At 33.6% G+C, this 17,487-nt stretch overlaps 1 protein-coding gene across 1 annotated transcript in view; it reads left to right on the top strand.

Moving 5' to 3' along the window:
• The window catches only part of LOC128233731 (contactin-2-like), a gene marked incomplete at its 3' end in the record, with an annotated part of 31,518 nt that extends 14,267 nt beyond the window's left edge, over positions 1 to 17,251 (top strand). The window contains exons 4-13 of the mRNA XM_052947550.1: positions 567 to 833; positions 1,508 to 1,792; positions 7,413 to 7,679; positions 8,269 to 8,574; positions 10,294 to 10,626; positions 11,254 to 11,574; positions 14,400 to 14,519; positions 14,710 to 14,740; positions 15,791 to 15,834; positions 17,078 to 17,251. Of these exons, the coding sequence (XP_052803510.1) occupies positions 567 to 833; positions 1,508 to 1,792; positions 7,413 to 7,679; positions 8,269 to 8,574; positions 10,294 to 10,626; positions 11,254 to 11,574; positions 14,400 to 14,519; positions 14,710 to 14,740; positions 15,791 to 15,834; positions 17,078 to 17,251 (2,148 nt within the window). The remainder of the gene's footprint in view (positions 1 to 566; positions 834 to 1,507; positions 1,793 to 7,412; positions 7,680 to 8,268; positions 8,575 to 10,293; positions 10,627 to 11,253; positions 11,575 to 14,399; positions 14,520 to 14,709; positions 14,741 to 15,790; positions 15,835 to 17,077) is intronic.
• Positions 17,252 to 17,487: the final 236 nt, after the last annotated feature.

Here is a 17,487-nt window from a genome sequence, read left to right as displayed (position 1 = left end):
CTAGGTAACCATGTCAAAATTCGTGATGATGTGGTAAACTTTTGGTAACTATTAAGGTTTACAGGAAATGCAAAAAAAAACAAAAAACATTTATTATTTTATGAAAGTGATATCGATAAGTGAAATGTTAGTCGATTTGTAATAAGTTTAAATTGTATATTGATAAACATTTCGCTTACCAGATCAGGTCTTTGATGTTCCATTTTAGTAAAACAAGGGATTCGCCAACATAAATAATAAACACATACTGCTGTACATGACTTAACATAGCATGTAAAATGATGGTCAATTAACAGAAACAATAAACAAATAGGTTGCTTATATATTTTGACGTTTACTTTTGGTAATGTAACGTTGTGCCGGTCTCAAGAAAAATATGTAAAATAAACCAAATGACTACTTTCGCTCTCAAAACAGTTTTGGTTAACAACACAGATAAAAGTTGACTTTAAAACAATCCATATTCCCTGTTCATTGAACGATTTTAATCGTTATCCGGTTTAATCCGGTATTCGAGTATAAACAAGTACAAGTATTTATTAAAAAAGATTTATTCGATGTTTCAGACGGTCCCGACAACGTATCTCTGTCACCTTCTACAACGGACTACATGGTGACAGAGGGAGACAACCTGGCGGCTATAACGTGTTCTGCCACTTGTAACCCGGCCTGTACGTACACGTGGTCGAGATCAGGGGTTACGGTCAGCTCTACAGATACACTGGTACTCAGTGAGATTGAGAGAAGGGATGGCGGATCTTATATCTGTATGGCACGGAACCCAGAATCAAGTGTTTTAAAGAATGGGCCAGTCGTGAGCATCAATGTAACATGTAAGTTGAATGTCAGTGGTAATTCGTGAAGCGATTTTCAGTGCTAACAAGGTTTCACATACCAGCTCTGTACAGGAGTAGTAGGTTTTTTATATATATTTTTACGTTAGTGGCCCATTTTGACCATCTTGGAAGATAGATTCATTCTAAACCTCGTGTTTGCTAAAACATGGAAAAGTTGTTCCAATTGACTACACGATACTATATATCGTTCACTCCGGCCAGAAGATCGTTGTTTGTGATGCAGCAAAAACTATTGTAAAATATTGTATTAGTTCGAATCGTATAGAAATATGCTCAAATATGGTTGTCCATACTCTTACAATATTTATGTTTTATCAAAAAATCAAACATCTTCTTTCCCATTCGACCAATTTATGTTGTACAGTTCAGATGAAATTATGACTTTGGCGTATACTTATTTCCATGTGTTTGCTTTATCCGTTGTCACCCGCAATGAGAGTATACCCAATAATTGCTATTTAAAAACACTAACTTTAATCAATAGTTCAGATGGTCCTGACAACCAATCTCTGTCAGACCACGTCCTACACTGACAGAGGAAGACATCCTAATTTTAAGAATATGTGGATTTAGCGCTTCACTATGTATCAGGTGTAGCCAAGCATTTTAAAAACAAGTATTGATATCGTTTGTTTATATCAATGTTTCAGACGGTCCCGAAAAGGTGTTAATTTCACCTGCTACCGGGTTTTACACATTGACAGAGGGAGATAACCTGGTTATAAAGTGTTCTGCCACGTGTAGTCCGCCCTGCACATACACGTGGTCAGGATCAATTGACCCGTGGACCATACCATGGGTTACGCTTAGCTATAAAGCCACACTTAACATCGGTCAGATAAAGAGATTGGACGCCGGATCCTATATATGTGCGGCACGAAACTCGATATCAAGTGTTCCAGCCCATGGTGAACTAGTGAGCGTCTTGGTCAGATGTAAGTTGAATGTAACAATAATTACGTTGTGTTTAATATGAAGAAGAAGAAGACTTTATTATGCAAACAAATCTGTCAAGATCCATAGCATAGCAGAATTAACAACAACGTATAATAATAATATACTGGTACAGATGTCATCTGGCATAGTAAGTTTACATAATATATTCAAAATAGCAATATGAAACTTATATACTTGAAGGAAAAAAATTCATGTCGGGAGAGACAACATGTATTCGATTCAATTTGTATTAGGTAAAACCACGTCAGTCATATACTAAATGGCGTCTTATTTCAAAGGCCTTAAAAGTAAATGTGGCAAGATTATTTTAATTTGACTGAACTTTCACTATTTATCAATTGCATAAACTTGAAGAAACTTGGATTACGCCAAAAGTAGTTGTTTATATATTTTTTTCTGATATCTTTATAACTATCGCATTGCAGAACAAAATGAAATTCATCTTCCAATACCCCGCATTTCATACATTTGCGTTCGTGATATGGTAAACTTTCTGGTCTACGCCACCTTCCAGTTTTCACAGCTAACCTGTGTGACGACAAACGTAATCTAGATAAAGCTTTTCTGTATTTTGGTATGTTTACTAGGTTGAGGTACTCGCTAAACTTAAAACTGAAAATGGTTCTGTAAAACATTGACCTAGATGATTCATGTATAGTTGCATTTAGATTTTGGACGAAATTGTCTTGCAATCTTTGTTTAACTAGCAGTAAAAATAATTTAGTACTCCCTACTCCTTGATTTAACCAAGCTTCGTAAAACCCTAACTGGGAAAGTAATACTTGCACTTTCGAAGCCCAATTTATTTGGTTAGGATTTACATCAAGTGAATTTTTTAACATATTTTACGCGTGTTTAATGTATTTGTTATCTCCGCACATACACAGTTTTAACCAATACTTAATAATAGTATAATATCTTCCATTAATTACATTTAATCTTCCTGTTTCACCATAAATAAAGTCATTTTGCGTTGATATTTTAACGCCAAGCAACCTTTTGCAAAATGCTAAATGAGTGCGCTCAACCTGAGATCCAGTATTGAATCCCCATACTTCACCTGAATAGTTGAGAATTGGAGTTATAAGTTTATCAAAAAGATCAAGCATGTGTTTTGGTGAAATATCGGTGAACTTATATAAGTACTTATTCATTTTAAAAATAGCCTTTAGTGCTTGGCCTCCTAGCATTTTATCAGTTTCATTGAATGAACCTCCTGTGGTGAATAAAATCCCAAGGTATTTGAATTTACTTACAATTTCTATTTCTTCATTCTTATATTTGAAAGACAAATTTTGTGGTAGTCTACCGCCTTTTTGAAAAACCATAACTTTAGTTTTTTTTAATATTTACAGACAGCTTCCATCTATCACAATAATCAGCTAAAACATTTAATGAATTCTGTAGTTCCTGAGCGCTTTTTGCGAACAATATAATATCGTCTGCGTACAATAACACCAATAATTTCAAATCTCCTAGTTCGATACCTTGCACTCCTTGTAGAATAAATGTCTCTTCTATGTCATTAAGATACATACTAAATAAAAAGGGTGAAAGGCTCTCACCTTGACGTACCCCTAAATCACATGTGAAAGAATAACTTAGGTTATCGCACATTTTGACTTTTGACTTAACATTCTTATATATAGATTTGATTACATTTAGTATGTTACTCCTCACCCCATATTTAAGTAATTTAAACCATAACACATCTCTTACCACAAAATCAAAAGCCTTTTGGAAATCAACAAATGTGCAGAACAGCCTGCCGTTGTTACTTAAACAATTGCTAATTAAACAGTGCAGTATGAATATGTTGTCCACTGTGCTCATGCCTTTACGGAAACCTGCTTGAGCTTCTACATAAACTGAGTATTTTTCTGCCCATTCATTTAACCTGTTATTTAGAATTCGTGTGAATAATTTTCCTAATGTACTAAGTAATGTTATTCCTCTATAATTGCTCGGATCATTTTCATCACCATTTTTGATTATCGGGACAATAATACCCTCAGACCAGATTTCTGGGAAATGTCCTCGTTTTAAACACGAATTAAATAAAGCATGAACATACTGTATTAAATACTTTTCGTCATATAAAAACATCTCATTCGAATAAAAATCTACCCCGCCGCTAGTGTTTTTTCGTAATTGTTTAATAGATTTATCTATTTCTTCTAATGTTATTTCTTTGTCTAAGTCTGCAAACATAATCTGGAGTTCCCCATCCAAATATATGTCATTGAAATTCAAAATGTCTCGTCGGCTTGATAAAAATGATTTTAATATAATGATTTAATTGAGTTTAATATCGACATCAATAAATTGCAACCATTTATTTTACATGTTATATCAATCATTTAAGTATTTAAAACATTATTAAAATAGGTTTTTAAAACCACACATAATATTTTAATGTATTCACATACGTTTAGAAAGGTCTCATTATACTTCTGTTCGTCGATAGAGATGAAGACTCGCTAGCCTGACAATATCAGATACTAACATAAACGTTTAAATATTGAACAAACTGAATTGCTCAATACTACTACGAATATTGTGAACACCATTGTGATATGTGGCATTAGGAGTTAGAAACCGTTTTCCTGTCGCGTTGTTGCCTTACGTAGTAAAGGAGCACAATGGAAATAAGGGTATCATTTAAATTATTTTATCCTGATTTTAATTGATATTTATTATTGTACAACTTTATGTCTTAATTGCCATGTAAATTGTACATTTAATGTTGATAAAAATCTATATATGTATCATCTGGCAAACATTGACTCATACTATAGTTGCTACATCAAATGTCGTTAATGTCAATATTTGACGAATCGAATCAAACTGTATTTGGGTCGATTTTCAAAAATGATCGTTGGAGTTATGAATCTGTGTTGCCATAATTATTTGTATTTCTTGGCGCTTCTCATTGCATCTGTTCGGGTGTCTGGCTTTCGTTATTGGATAAACTTTTCCATTATCAATGCAAGTCGTATCATTTATGATTTATGTCGCATCAATATGCGAAGTTTAGATATCATTTTTGGCGTTGGTAATAATTTCTAATCCAATCGTAATATACTTGGTTACGGTGTATGTATGCATGATGACTTTTGTACGTTTTATTGCCATGCTTTGAAACCTTTTAATACCTTGACATTTTTTTTTATTTTTAAAACATATATTTTAGTCACAGTGATTGTGGGAACACTTTAATAATACAGAAATAACAAACAAACAATATTAACGAATACGTCCCCTGTGACAGTTAAATCTAGCTGGTGTATTACTTGTCGTGCGTACAAAAGCTTTCTTATTTTTAATCCTATCATGACTAAGGTTAGTGACAGTGTTTGAAGGAAAAGATATTGACATAGTTTGACCTAGAGATAAATCATACAAGTTACTGCAGGTTTTTTACCCTTTCATATTAAACTACTTTCAACTTACTTACTGTTTCGGTATAGTAAGGTATTGTCACCCTAAAACACTTCGGGTAACATCGAAACATATCATCACTCGTAGTGGAAATTTTACATTCAACGATGTTTTTTTCTCTTAAAAGTCGTTACTATAAAGCAACATTAATTTTCCACGTTGAAGCATAACATTTTGTTTAAGATACTGAGCAAACTGAGTGCGTAAATAATAGTGTTTTTGTTCATTTTTGGAACTCTTAAAACATTGCTTATTACTAAATGTTTCAGACAGCATACCATACACATGTAGATCATTATGTACTTGAAGGCTTATAAAACATTTAAGCAAGGATATTCCCGTCCCATTACGTAACGTCACGTCTCGTCCCTTTACAGCATATTACGCTTAGATACATTCACAAGTATTGCACATACACACATGAAACTTGACATAAAGTATTCATCAATATGAGCAATTGTGAATTGAGTTATACCCCTTTTAATAGTAAAAAAGTCTGAAATGTCTTATGTTGGAGGCAGCTCAAAATTAATAGCACCTATTCACATGAAACTTAGTGAGCATGATAAGACATGACATGTATAAAAAGCTTAATGGCCCTTCACTTAGTAAACACGAATCTGAATATTCTTGTGTCGCAAATAGCATCAAAAATGACATCATAATTCATGAAACTTTATATGTATGTTGGTCAGCATGGCCTGTCGTGCAGGACTATCAAGATATATGACAATTCAAATAGTAAAGGATGGCGTTGAAAATCAGCAACACTATAACAGTTCTGCTTCGATATTGGGCTTATTTCCGACGTTCCCTCTTTGTGTTATACATAGAAATGAATTTAGCTGCAGCCCCGAAATCAACGGAAGAAAAGGAACCATCTTAAACAATATATGAAATAAATTGTGTTAACTAAAAGTATGATGACCGTTTCCGGCCGCTTCAAACACAATTGAAAATATATCATGACTTTGATATTGCTACTGATGTGGTGTTGTTGTTGCTGAGTTCTGTTTTTTTGTTGCTGCTGATGTTGTTGTTGCTGCTGCTGATGCTGCTGTTTCTGCTGCTGTTGCTGTTGCTGCTGTTGTTGGTGCTGCTGTTGCCGATGATGATGATGATGATGATGATGATGATGATGATGATGATGATGATGATGATGATGATGATGATGATGATGATGATGATGATGATGATGATGATTATAATGATGATGTTTTTGATCATCATCATCATCATCATCATGAACAGTCGTCAAAATAGAAATTTCATGTGTTATATCGATAAAATGGCGTTTCCGCCTGCTTCATTAAAGAACCAAAAATTTAGAATGAAGCGAAGCATTTAATTATCCTGTTATTTAATCATATACCCTCTATATATATATATTGCAAGACTGACATTGAATTTCTTTGCTGTAACTAAACAAAGGTATTTCGGAGAATCGCTCTGACACAATTTGGATTATTTCTTGACACATTTTCGTGAAATATTTAACAATCAATTGTTTTAATTATATGATATATGTTTATTAGTGCTTTGCTTTATTGATGTTTTCCAAAATCAGTACTTAATAGTATATAGTGTTACCTTGTCCTCTCAACCAATTATTAGAAGTATGCATAATCTCAAGCTTTGATAAAAAAAATGGTCACCATACAATTGACAGGTCTTACACGGTTTAGGTAGTTGACTACTTTTAAACAAAGTGATAATTTTAAAAATTATTTATTTTCCTGTTGCTGAATATCACTTTATTTATATTTGTGACCAAGAGTTGATATGCCACTTATCATCTGAACGACAGCTTAATTGGAAAAAGTACTGATACTACTTTGTTGTAAAACAATAATATAATAATAACAATATGTTACAACATGTAATAGAGGGTGTTGCTTTAAATTCTAAATCATTGATTAATTATTACGAATTTAAACAGCGACATAACGGTGATCTGTAAAGTTTTGCCACGTTTAACTCACCATAAGCGTTTACGCAATATCTTTGCTTTTAACTTTAATTTAATTTTTCCCACGTGCTACTAAGGGAAAGACGAATAAACTCTTGTGTCAATAACATATTCCGCTATGTGCAACCCGCCCTGTACGTATGTATACAAGTTTTTATGATAAATGATCACTAATATCTTTGCTCCAGACGGCCCAGACAACGTGTTTATTAATCCATCCCAGACGTCTTACACGATGACAGAAGGGCACATGGTGGGAGCTATTAAGTGTTTTACCACGTGTAACCCGTCATGTGAGTACACGTGGTCCAGGTCAGGAAGGACGGTCAGATCAAATGACACGCTTAACCTCGGTGAGGTTGAGAGAGGAGAGGCCGGATCATACGTTTGTACGGCAAGGAACACAGGTTCAGGCTTCTCAAGACGTGGACCAGTAGTTAAAGTCACTGTGAGATGTAAGAAATTTATTTATGTTTAATACTTTCCTGAAAAGACAGACAATCATGTAAGCCCTAGCAAAAATCCCTCCTCAGATTATAGTTTTTTTAACTATTTAAAAAATATTTTGCATGCATTTTGAGTTAGTATAAAGTAACTGTCTTTGTTAGTTTTGCAGTTATAAAACACTTTACACTTTCATTTTTCGTAACGTTATGATATCCAAAAAAACTTGGTTCGTAGCATTGCGGCGTTTCCATTTCTAGAAAAAAATGCGTACGTAAAAGTGTTTTACTGTAGTCATTTAAATCAGTTGAAAGATGCTTTTGTCCATTATATGCCGCCATAAACTTCGAAATAGGGACATGCACAATTATGCGCGCGCCTTTGATTTGCCTTTGTGCAATGAAAATGTAAGAACCAATCGATATTATGAATGCGGCATTGTCGTAAAGATTTTTTTAATGGCAGAGAATCGAATTAGTTTATAAAGCAAATGCAGTTTTAATATAACTCTATTTTGTTATTGATTGAAAATACCCAAAAGTTCAAACTCTTTTTTGCTATACTTAAAGATCAATACTTCATCTCTGTATTATTTTACAGATTCACCTGACATTGTAATAAGCCAGTCCACTGCTTTCTTAAACGAAAATTCCCCTCTTGATCTTATGTGCAAGGCAACAGGTTTACCAGCTGTGTACAACTACACAGGCTTTCTGCAGCGAGTGAATGATATCGTGGTCCCAAACAGTCACGTGGGAAGACCCGGGTTGAGGGATATTATATCTGTGAACATCCCCTCTCTCCGACTTCAGGATACAGGAGTTTACACTTGCTACGTTCATAATGGGATTATTGGCCACAACAAACAACTCATTCAGACTGTTTCACGAAAGGTTGAGGTCCAAGGTATATGAGAATTTCGTCTTAAGAGTAATAAAATAGTCTTATGTAAGAACAGGTTTTATAACATGACTAGGTATTTCTCATTCATAAACAATAAACAAAACTAGCAGCTGTATTTCACCGTTTGCGTCATGTCTTTGTTAAGCTAATCAATCTAAATCGCTAAAAATCAACACCATATTTTTAATAAGATAGGAGTTTCATTTAACCGTTTATTTACTCAAATATTGACACTTAATTTGACTGTTTGGTATATATCAAAACTTTAGACTTGTTTGCCCAGTGTTTGCATTTCTTATTATAAGAGCGTACGACTACTCAAACAACATACATATTTTCTGAAATTTCCTCTCGCTGAAAAACGTCAATTTATTTCGGTTTTATTTGGCAATACTTGAGATAACAATATGTACGACTATCATATGTGTCCTTAAAAGTATATTCTACCATTTTAAATATCAATTTAAAATAACATTTTTTTATAAACAATTACAAATTCTTGCATAACAGAACTAAGAACAGGATTATTTCAAACCAAAGGTCAAATGTCAATTAACATTGTTATGTGCAAAAAAACTTTGTAATTGATACTGTATGCGGCCATGTTAGACGCCATTTTAAACAACTAAATATGGTGCGCGACCATCCAGCTTAAGTTACCAATTATGCAAACACGTTTCTATACACTGCAATTGAAGTCATGGCACTTCCGCTGCCGGACTCGTAAGTAAAAATCCTAATTGGGAGAATGACTTTCCTTAGGAAAATTCGTTTTGGCTTACAATAATTTCAATTTTATTTTAACTAGATCATACGATAATTTACTAAACATGCTACACATATTATTCGACCCGTTTTGGCTTAATCTCCATACCGTTGTCAGCATAAACTTACAGCTGAATTACTTTCGTACCGGTCATAGCGATAACACACGTGGTTTGGAATCTCACAGTTTGTTTTACTACGCCTAGGTACAACCTACTATATTTGGGTGATATCTAAAAGGTACTCTGGCAGACAATGTTACATTACCCGAGAGGTCAAATATTTACCCTGCTCTATAAGCGAGGTGAGTCGGCCAAGATGATAGCGGCCAACAACTTAACACAGCGGTTCCTTTGATTGTTTTGCGTCGTAGATTAGTTGTCCACATGAATTTGTCTTATTGTTTGTCAGAAAAGATATTCAAAAGTAATATGGGACTCAGTTCTGTCTTAAACAACAACTGTACAAGAACTGGAAAACCGCCTCGGACAGACCAAAAATACGGAAAAGATATATTTAATAATTTCATCTCTGGTTATATTGACACCGCTGATAGTAATCTGTACATACTGTTTATATTTGATCAACATAATACATTAGATTTACAATCATATATTATATTATTATATATATAAGAACAGGTTGCACTTCTTTCGTACCATTAAACGAAATTAAGCTTCAAGGCCGTATGCAGATATGCATTTAATAAACAGCTTGTTACATAAATATGTTTAGATGTTTCTAAATGTCAAATTTCGTTTTTGTTAGAGATAGTAGAAATGGGAGAACAAAAATGAAACAACATATCTTAAAATTCTTACAGGCTGAATATGTCATTGGGAATATCGTTTAAGTGAATACCGTTTTACTGGTCTATAACGGTAAATTATGTATGTTATACTCGGCAAAATCATGCAATGTAAACATGTATACACATTGTGTTTTATATTTTTGCAGCATCTCCACGATTCCTCCTTGAGGGAACCAATTTTTCCGGGGAAACGTCAGGAAACATCACCATTGCTATTCCATTTGTTAGCATTCCTGAGCTCACATCATACAGTGTGCTAAGACACGATGGACAAGAAGTTTCGACGAACGAAAAATGTTCTCTGCATATAAGGAATGAGTCTGTCCATCCTTTGTTCTATGGACAGCGAGTCACACTCACTGGAAACGTTCTAGAAATAACTATCAGAGACTTGTCAGAAAAGGATTTTGGGATATACAAGATGCAAATAACCAATGATATTAACACGACAAATTTCAGCATTAATGTCAAGGCAACAAGTATGAACATTATTGTTTCTATTATTACAATGTAAATATAGTTAAAAATACTTATTATCAGAATTGGACAGATGAACCCCATGTGCTGCACTTTGTTCAATATAAGCATATAAATAGTTATACAGTCTAAACAAATTAGAGCTTAAATTGAAACCCGTCCAAAACAAATAAAGACACCTAATGTATGTGGTTACTTCTTTATACATTTACATTAACCATCTTATCACCTATTTTAACATTTGATCCGAATCGAAAAGAATATGACTACAAATTTCTTCAAAATCGAACACTTTCTTAAAATTCACAATAGTGACATGCAGCTGTTTACCATTCTTATATAATAATTGCTCAAAACATAATGTTCAACAAATGCCTTATCAATTGTGAAATGACCACATCTAAATACTGCGTATGACTCTTTTATTATTCTGCATAATTGAGAATAAAATGTAAGTCTTCTATAATCAATATCTAACACATATTTTGCTGAACACATGTACATTTGCTGTGCCTAGATAATTATCGGATTTATTTCAAATCGCCTTGGTATGAACTGGAAAATGATTTATATAATATCGGAAATGATTATATAGGACTAGACATATGATGGGAACCTTAAACTTTCAGGCAGGCCGTCGCAACCAACAGAACTGAATCTGACCACGTTGGACAACATCGCTACTTTTGATTGGAACAAAGGGTTCAATGGAGGTTATGAACAAACATTTGTTTTGCAGACGTCGCTTAATTCAGATGATTCGTGGAAGAACGAAACCGTAATTAATGAATCAGATGCAAAGTATATTAAAGGAAATGGAAGGTTTCAAGTACACTTAACAAACCTAGTTCCAGGAATACATTCCGCTAGACTGTTGGCTTTTAACTTTATTGGAGCTGCTGATCCTGTTGAGTTCAAAGAGCAATTTAAAATCAATGAGGTGAACAAAGGTATGCTTTAGCATTCTGCACGAATTATATAAATACATATTTTAGTGTATAAAGCATTCTTTAAAATAATATGATTAATATGTCTGATCCCCTATGCACCCACAAAAAGCTCGCAGTAAGATTGGCATGGAACGATTTCCAGGAACATTTAGGATAGTAGATTTTGTAGTGTTCTAGAGAAACCTTATCTCTTTTTCGAGTTAGAAAATACGCTCGGGTAGAAAAAAATGAACATACAATCATCCTTAGCCATCAACCATTTTGTTAGTTTACAAGCACTAAAACGTTAGCATCGACATTTTGTAAGCTAAAAAACGCCAATACACAGTATAATGTCAAGACTGCTAGTCCTGGAGGTTAAAGGATTATCTACCTCTGAAAACAAGTTATAGCATAAGCAAAATGATGGTATTGAGTATGTTGAAGTTGTATAAATAAGGACTAAAATTTAAAATACTTAAATACCCAGAAACTTTTGAAAGATGTTGAATGACACGCCCGATCACTCGCAGTTTATTTGCAATACCAAACTGCCAAAGGTATCTGATTATAACTCATTACGTGTATGAACAAAATATGATATAGCAACTTGACCTTAATATATTCTACGGTATCATGAATTTCTATAACTTACTGTTGAAAGTAAAATAAAAAGAGATACATACCACTTCAAAGCAGATCAAGCCCTGGCGACAAAGGCCTTTGGTGTACCCCTTATATCAACCACAATCGTACCTCATCTCTTTTGTGAAATGTCACATTTTCAGAAATATTTAGAGCATGTTAAATAGAGTACTGGTTACACATTAACTAATTTGGTAGATTTTAATAGGGGACCGCCCATATTGGTAGATATAAACAGGGTACCACACATGAGTAAAATATGATGTTGTATTAGGGCAATGAATATCATGGCACTTTACAGACGTTACTGTCCCGACCCGCCCGTAATGTTGTCCGAATACTCTTGTTCACCTATATCAGGAGTTGCGGTACAATATTTACAAATAAGGTTGACATCATATATGTCTATTGGCATACATAATAAATTGTGACGACCTGTGATCCTATATATTGTTGGTACAGTTTGAAGGGTACTACTTGTCGTATATATAATAGTAATATTATGTACAGTAAATGTCAAAACGGCGTCCTACTTTGTTGAAATAAGAAAGAAACACTTCAATTCTGGTCTGCATCATGAATGAGATGACGTCCGCTGCCTCTGCCTACCTACATGTGCGCCGCAATAGTTCGACTAATTCATACAGGGCATAGTCCATTTTATGACTTTGCCCTTAACATTTGAACCTAGCGAAGCGTTCTAAAGAAGTTGTTAGTTTGGGATAAGGGCTACAAGATCTTGCATTTTGAGTTAGCGTTATCGTTTACGGTCCGTAAGTACTTCAAGTTGATTTATCAGTATAAATGTTATTCATTACTTTATTCTGTATGGTTTTCAAATTGATGCTGGCTCGGAAAAGACTAACGTTTTTTTTTTTTTTAAATTACTGCTAAATGTTTGGACAAGTGTAATGTTATGGCCATACAAACTAGAACCCGAGTAGTAGTCACATGTTCCAGTAATCTCATGTTTCACTGACCGTTCTAAGGCGGTTATACATCATTGATCGATAAAGCTATTTTGATGCGTGTTGGGTCATTTTATGGTGTGAGTGTTTGAATATGTGGTGTTTATACGCCTGTGTCTCTAGTTTATTGTTGTTTGGGCCATTATCTTGTGCATCGAATCAGGGTTTATTTTGACATTTTAGAATACTTGGCTTGTCCATGTTGGTTTCATTTTAATATTGGTCGTCAGCTCCGGCGCTCCACCTTTGGAAAAGTGCTACACAGACAGGAGCCAGGACAAACTTTATTAACCAATTTTACTATGCATAATTGACTCGAATTTTCGATGTATATATTCTGCTATTTAGTATTGTTTATTTAAAAGAGGGATGAACATATATTTAATCTGGCAAACAATCCTTCGAAAACAACGTGAAAAAAATTGGTACTTGTTACATATGTTTTTATTCTGAATGGCATGTATATGACGGTATGCAATGATAACAGTACTTTCCTGAAGGGAATTGTACGAAAGAATTTTTCGTTTCAAAATATAAATTAATAACAATCACGAACTTTCGCTCCTTCTAATAACGTTCGCTGATACGAGGCAAAAAATATAAAATGTTTTAGGTATTAATTAACAAGTGTACATTTCAACTTTTTAAAAAAAAATCATTAATATTAATGATAATTTTAACTGATGTATATTTTTTAATTGTATCATACTAAATGTGTAAATGAAGCTTGACAAAGTAAATATGACCGTAAGCGGAAAACAACCCGGAAACTACGAGACCCGACTGTATCAGTCGCCTCAACTAGCTTGTGTTTTCAAATAAAATAATCAAATGAACCCAATATAACGTTGATTTGTTTGTCAAGGGTAACCATGTATCTAACAATATCCGTATTTAGGAGTTATGACTATTTATACCAGGGTTGCTCAATGTCATATAAATCAAGATTTGCATCTTATACCAACCAATATTTAAAGTCGTACAATTCCATCAGAAGAGATGAAACTCGACAGTCTTATACAATAACTAATCACGGATTTAACGCTCTACATTTCAAAACCGAGCATTACATCAAATAGACATAGTCAATAAAAAAAAACACGTACAATAAGTTTGTTAGTCTTCAGCAGATGTTAACGACCTTAAACAGATTTCAAGATTTTCCCATATTCAATCAATCTAGTATGGATGGATCTTATTTTTACATTCATCTGAATATTATCAATATTGTAGAGAAGCAAACATCAATACCCGAGGCTATGATAGGAGGAACAGCAGGAGGAGGCATAGGTGTAATTGTGCTGGTTATTGTTGTTGTTATCATCTTCCTACGGAAAAGAAAGACGCAGAAAGGTATATTGTGGCAATTTCGAAACACTTTTCACTGTTTTAAAGGTGTTTTCTTTGTAAATGTTACTTTTAAAAATGTTTGAAGATAAAGATACAAGTTATTATTATGATACATACTATATTGATCCATTGTAGTAAAGGTTAGATTACATGCAAAGTAATTTTCATTGCCAAATCATTTTTTATATTCTAGGACAAGATGATAGCGATTTGACGAACGGACAGTAAGTTAATTGGTGTTCACAATGTCCATTGGTCCTGAGTTATATTGTTTAACTTAAAACTTAAATACATGCAATCATGACTTATTATATCGTGACAATTTTGAAACGAATCATGATAAGAACACAAAAACGAGAAACAAAAGCATAATGCAATGGATACAACAGGGACAGTCCAAGTAGCTATAAATTTACGAAAACCCCGTTTAAAGATACAATACTAAGACACCGAACGACACAAAACCTATCACTTTAAACGTCAGTTTCACTTGCCGCACAACTATCATCGTTTGATGTTTTATCTGATTGTATAAAAAAACATGGTCCCTTTATAGTCCCAAAGATGTCTATCATAAAGATGCAGATATCATTTCCGGAATTAGTAAAGTGTAAATAGCCTACCAAGTATTTGTCTTGGCAGCATGGGCTCTTAAAACGCAAAAAGATGTACATGGACTTCCAAAACAAAACTGTCCTATTGTACATGGCAGAACATAAGTTGATTTTGATTGGTAAAAGGTTAATTTTACCTTTCGGAATATCTGACGATATTGATGGAAAGGCTCTAATCTTGTTTCAAACAGAATAAATTTAAGCACAAATGGTAAATGTGATTCCTTAATCAGATATGTTTTGGCATTTGTGTATATAATATCAGTGTAGCCATTTATGCGTTGTTTAACTATGTTCTTTCTAACATTGTATATAAGAAAAATGGATACATGTTGAACAGTACAACGCGCCTGATGTAGATCTTATAGTGTTACACGAACAAATGTTTAACGGTATTGAGTCAAAACGCTTATTTATAAAACAACGAAAAGGAAGCCATATTCGATTGCATGCACTTTAATAAAACAACTGTATGGTACTATGTATTACTGCGAATGCCACTAAATGTCATTATAAAGTAGTTATAGGAAACCACGCTGTCAGCTTTCATTGATGCACACATGGAGAGATCAAATTAGTATTGAATTTACTGTCGTCTCTTCAGTTTGATCAATTTTTCCATAACATCTTTTTTTCAAGCCGTAAAAAATTCCATTTCAGAAAACTGGAGAATTTATCTCACCGTACACAACCAGAAGATGACAGTAAGTTATTCAGGCTGTATTAATTTATTATTAATATGGTAAGATATATGTCTATGACTGATGCTTTTTATTTATTTATGTGAACATAGTTTATGACTGAAACAATTTCTTCTTTTTCGAAAATATATTAAGCCATTTTCCTGAATTCTTCAGACTCTTTATCTTGTGCGTTAAACAAAAAAACCCGTTAAGATACTCAGTCACGTACTCAGAAATGTTAAGTCAACATATTTTATTTCTTACGTATAAAGTGCAATTCTACAATATGCCCAGAATTGTGCTACATATATGCGAATATTTTGATGATCATTGATTGAAATACCTGTAACTCTTTCGATATCGACAATTAGATTTCCTATGCTAAGATGTCATCCGCCTTGATTCTCGTAATATTGTTTAGTTAAGCATTAAAAAGATATAATATTGATCCTTAAAGTGGATTGCATACACTGTAATATTGTAAGATGACAACTATATAATTTGAAATGACAAAAGGATGAAATCAGGATAAAACCGTGGCATTAACTCCCCTGTATTACTTTTCACTGTTTCGCAAAACATATTACAGAAATAAAGGTAAAGTGATAACATTTGAGCTTACTTGGTCAAGTCTTAATAAACAGCATCTCAAACAAAGCTTGTTGAAGGTACATTTATATTAAATATCAGAAATGGAGACATGTCAGACAAGATATTGCTTATTTGCTACCCTAAAATATTAGCGAAACAAGTCAAGCAGTCATGGAGCCTTTGTTAACACTTAATAGTATTAAACTCCATACTAAAAGCACATATTAAATTGGAATATCATCTATAAAATGCTGACATGTCGTCATATAACTCACACTAAAATACTTCAGAAGTCATGTCCCTCTGTACAATTTGAAAGCATTTTCAGTACATGAACTAAATAGAGTAGCTGACATATCAAGTTTTGCACAATTCCATAGAAGTGTTCACATGGAAAAGGATAATACATACAATTAAAGGCAAGCGCTTGTGATCTATTACAAAAAGGGTCTGTGAAGATGTTGGGATGCTTCTCATTCATATATGCATGTACTGTTTTCATAATTGTCACCTTTCCTTTTATAAAAAAACAACAACATTGTTTTTATCTAGAAACATTTTTTTCTTCAAATACACAACTGATAGAGCTAGATGCGTTCACTTTTTCAAGTTAAAAGTTAAATTAACCGCAAACGTAGTTCTTAATTTTTAATTCAGTCTCTTTTCCATTTAGACATTCCAGATGAGGTGGAAAACCCGATGTATGTAAGTGGAGATGATGTGGACATTCCAAAGGTTACAACTGCTGATATCTATGCAACGCCTCACAAGAAAAAGTCGAAACAAAATGAAGGTGCCGGTGATATATATGCAGTTGTGGACAAGAAAAAGAAAACGAAAAACAAAGGTTATTCATTTATAAATTATCTCATTGATAAGTTCACTTCCGGATGCGAGATTTAATAATTGATTATTAAATATTAAGTAATTATTTGTTCAGGCGTGATATAATGATAACGATCAAGTGGACGGAGGATGGCTTGTTGCAAAGGTCAGACCAATAGGGCAGTACTTACTTGTCTTAAGGCACAATTGTCAAATCACAAATATTGGAGGCAATATGAACAACCCTCCTTTAGATTG

The sequence above is a fragment of the Mya arenaria genome, chromosome 5, assembly GCF_026914265.1.
Source record: "Mya arenaria isolate MELC-2E11 chromosome 5, ASM2691426v1".
In the NCBI taxonomy this organism is placed as follows: domain Eukaryota; kingdom Metazoa; phylum Mollusca; class Bivalvia; order Myida; family Myidae; genus Mya; species Mya arenaria.
Note: the sequence above shows the minus strand (reverse complement) of the source record. Positions and strands in the feature narration are given on the sequence as shown.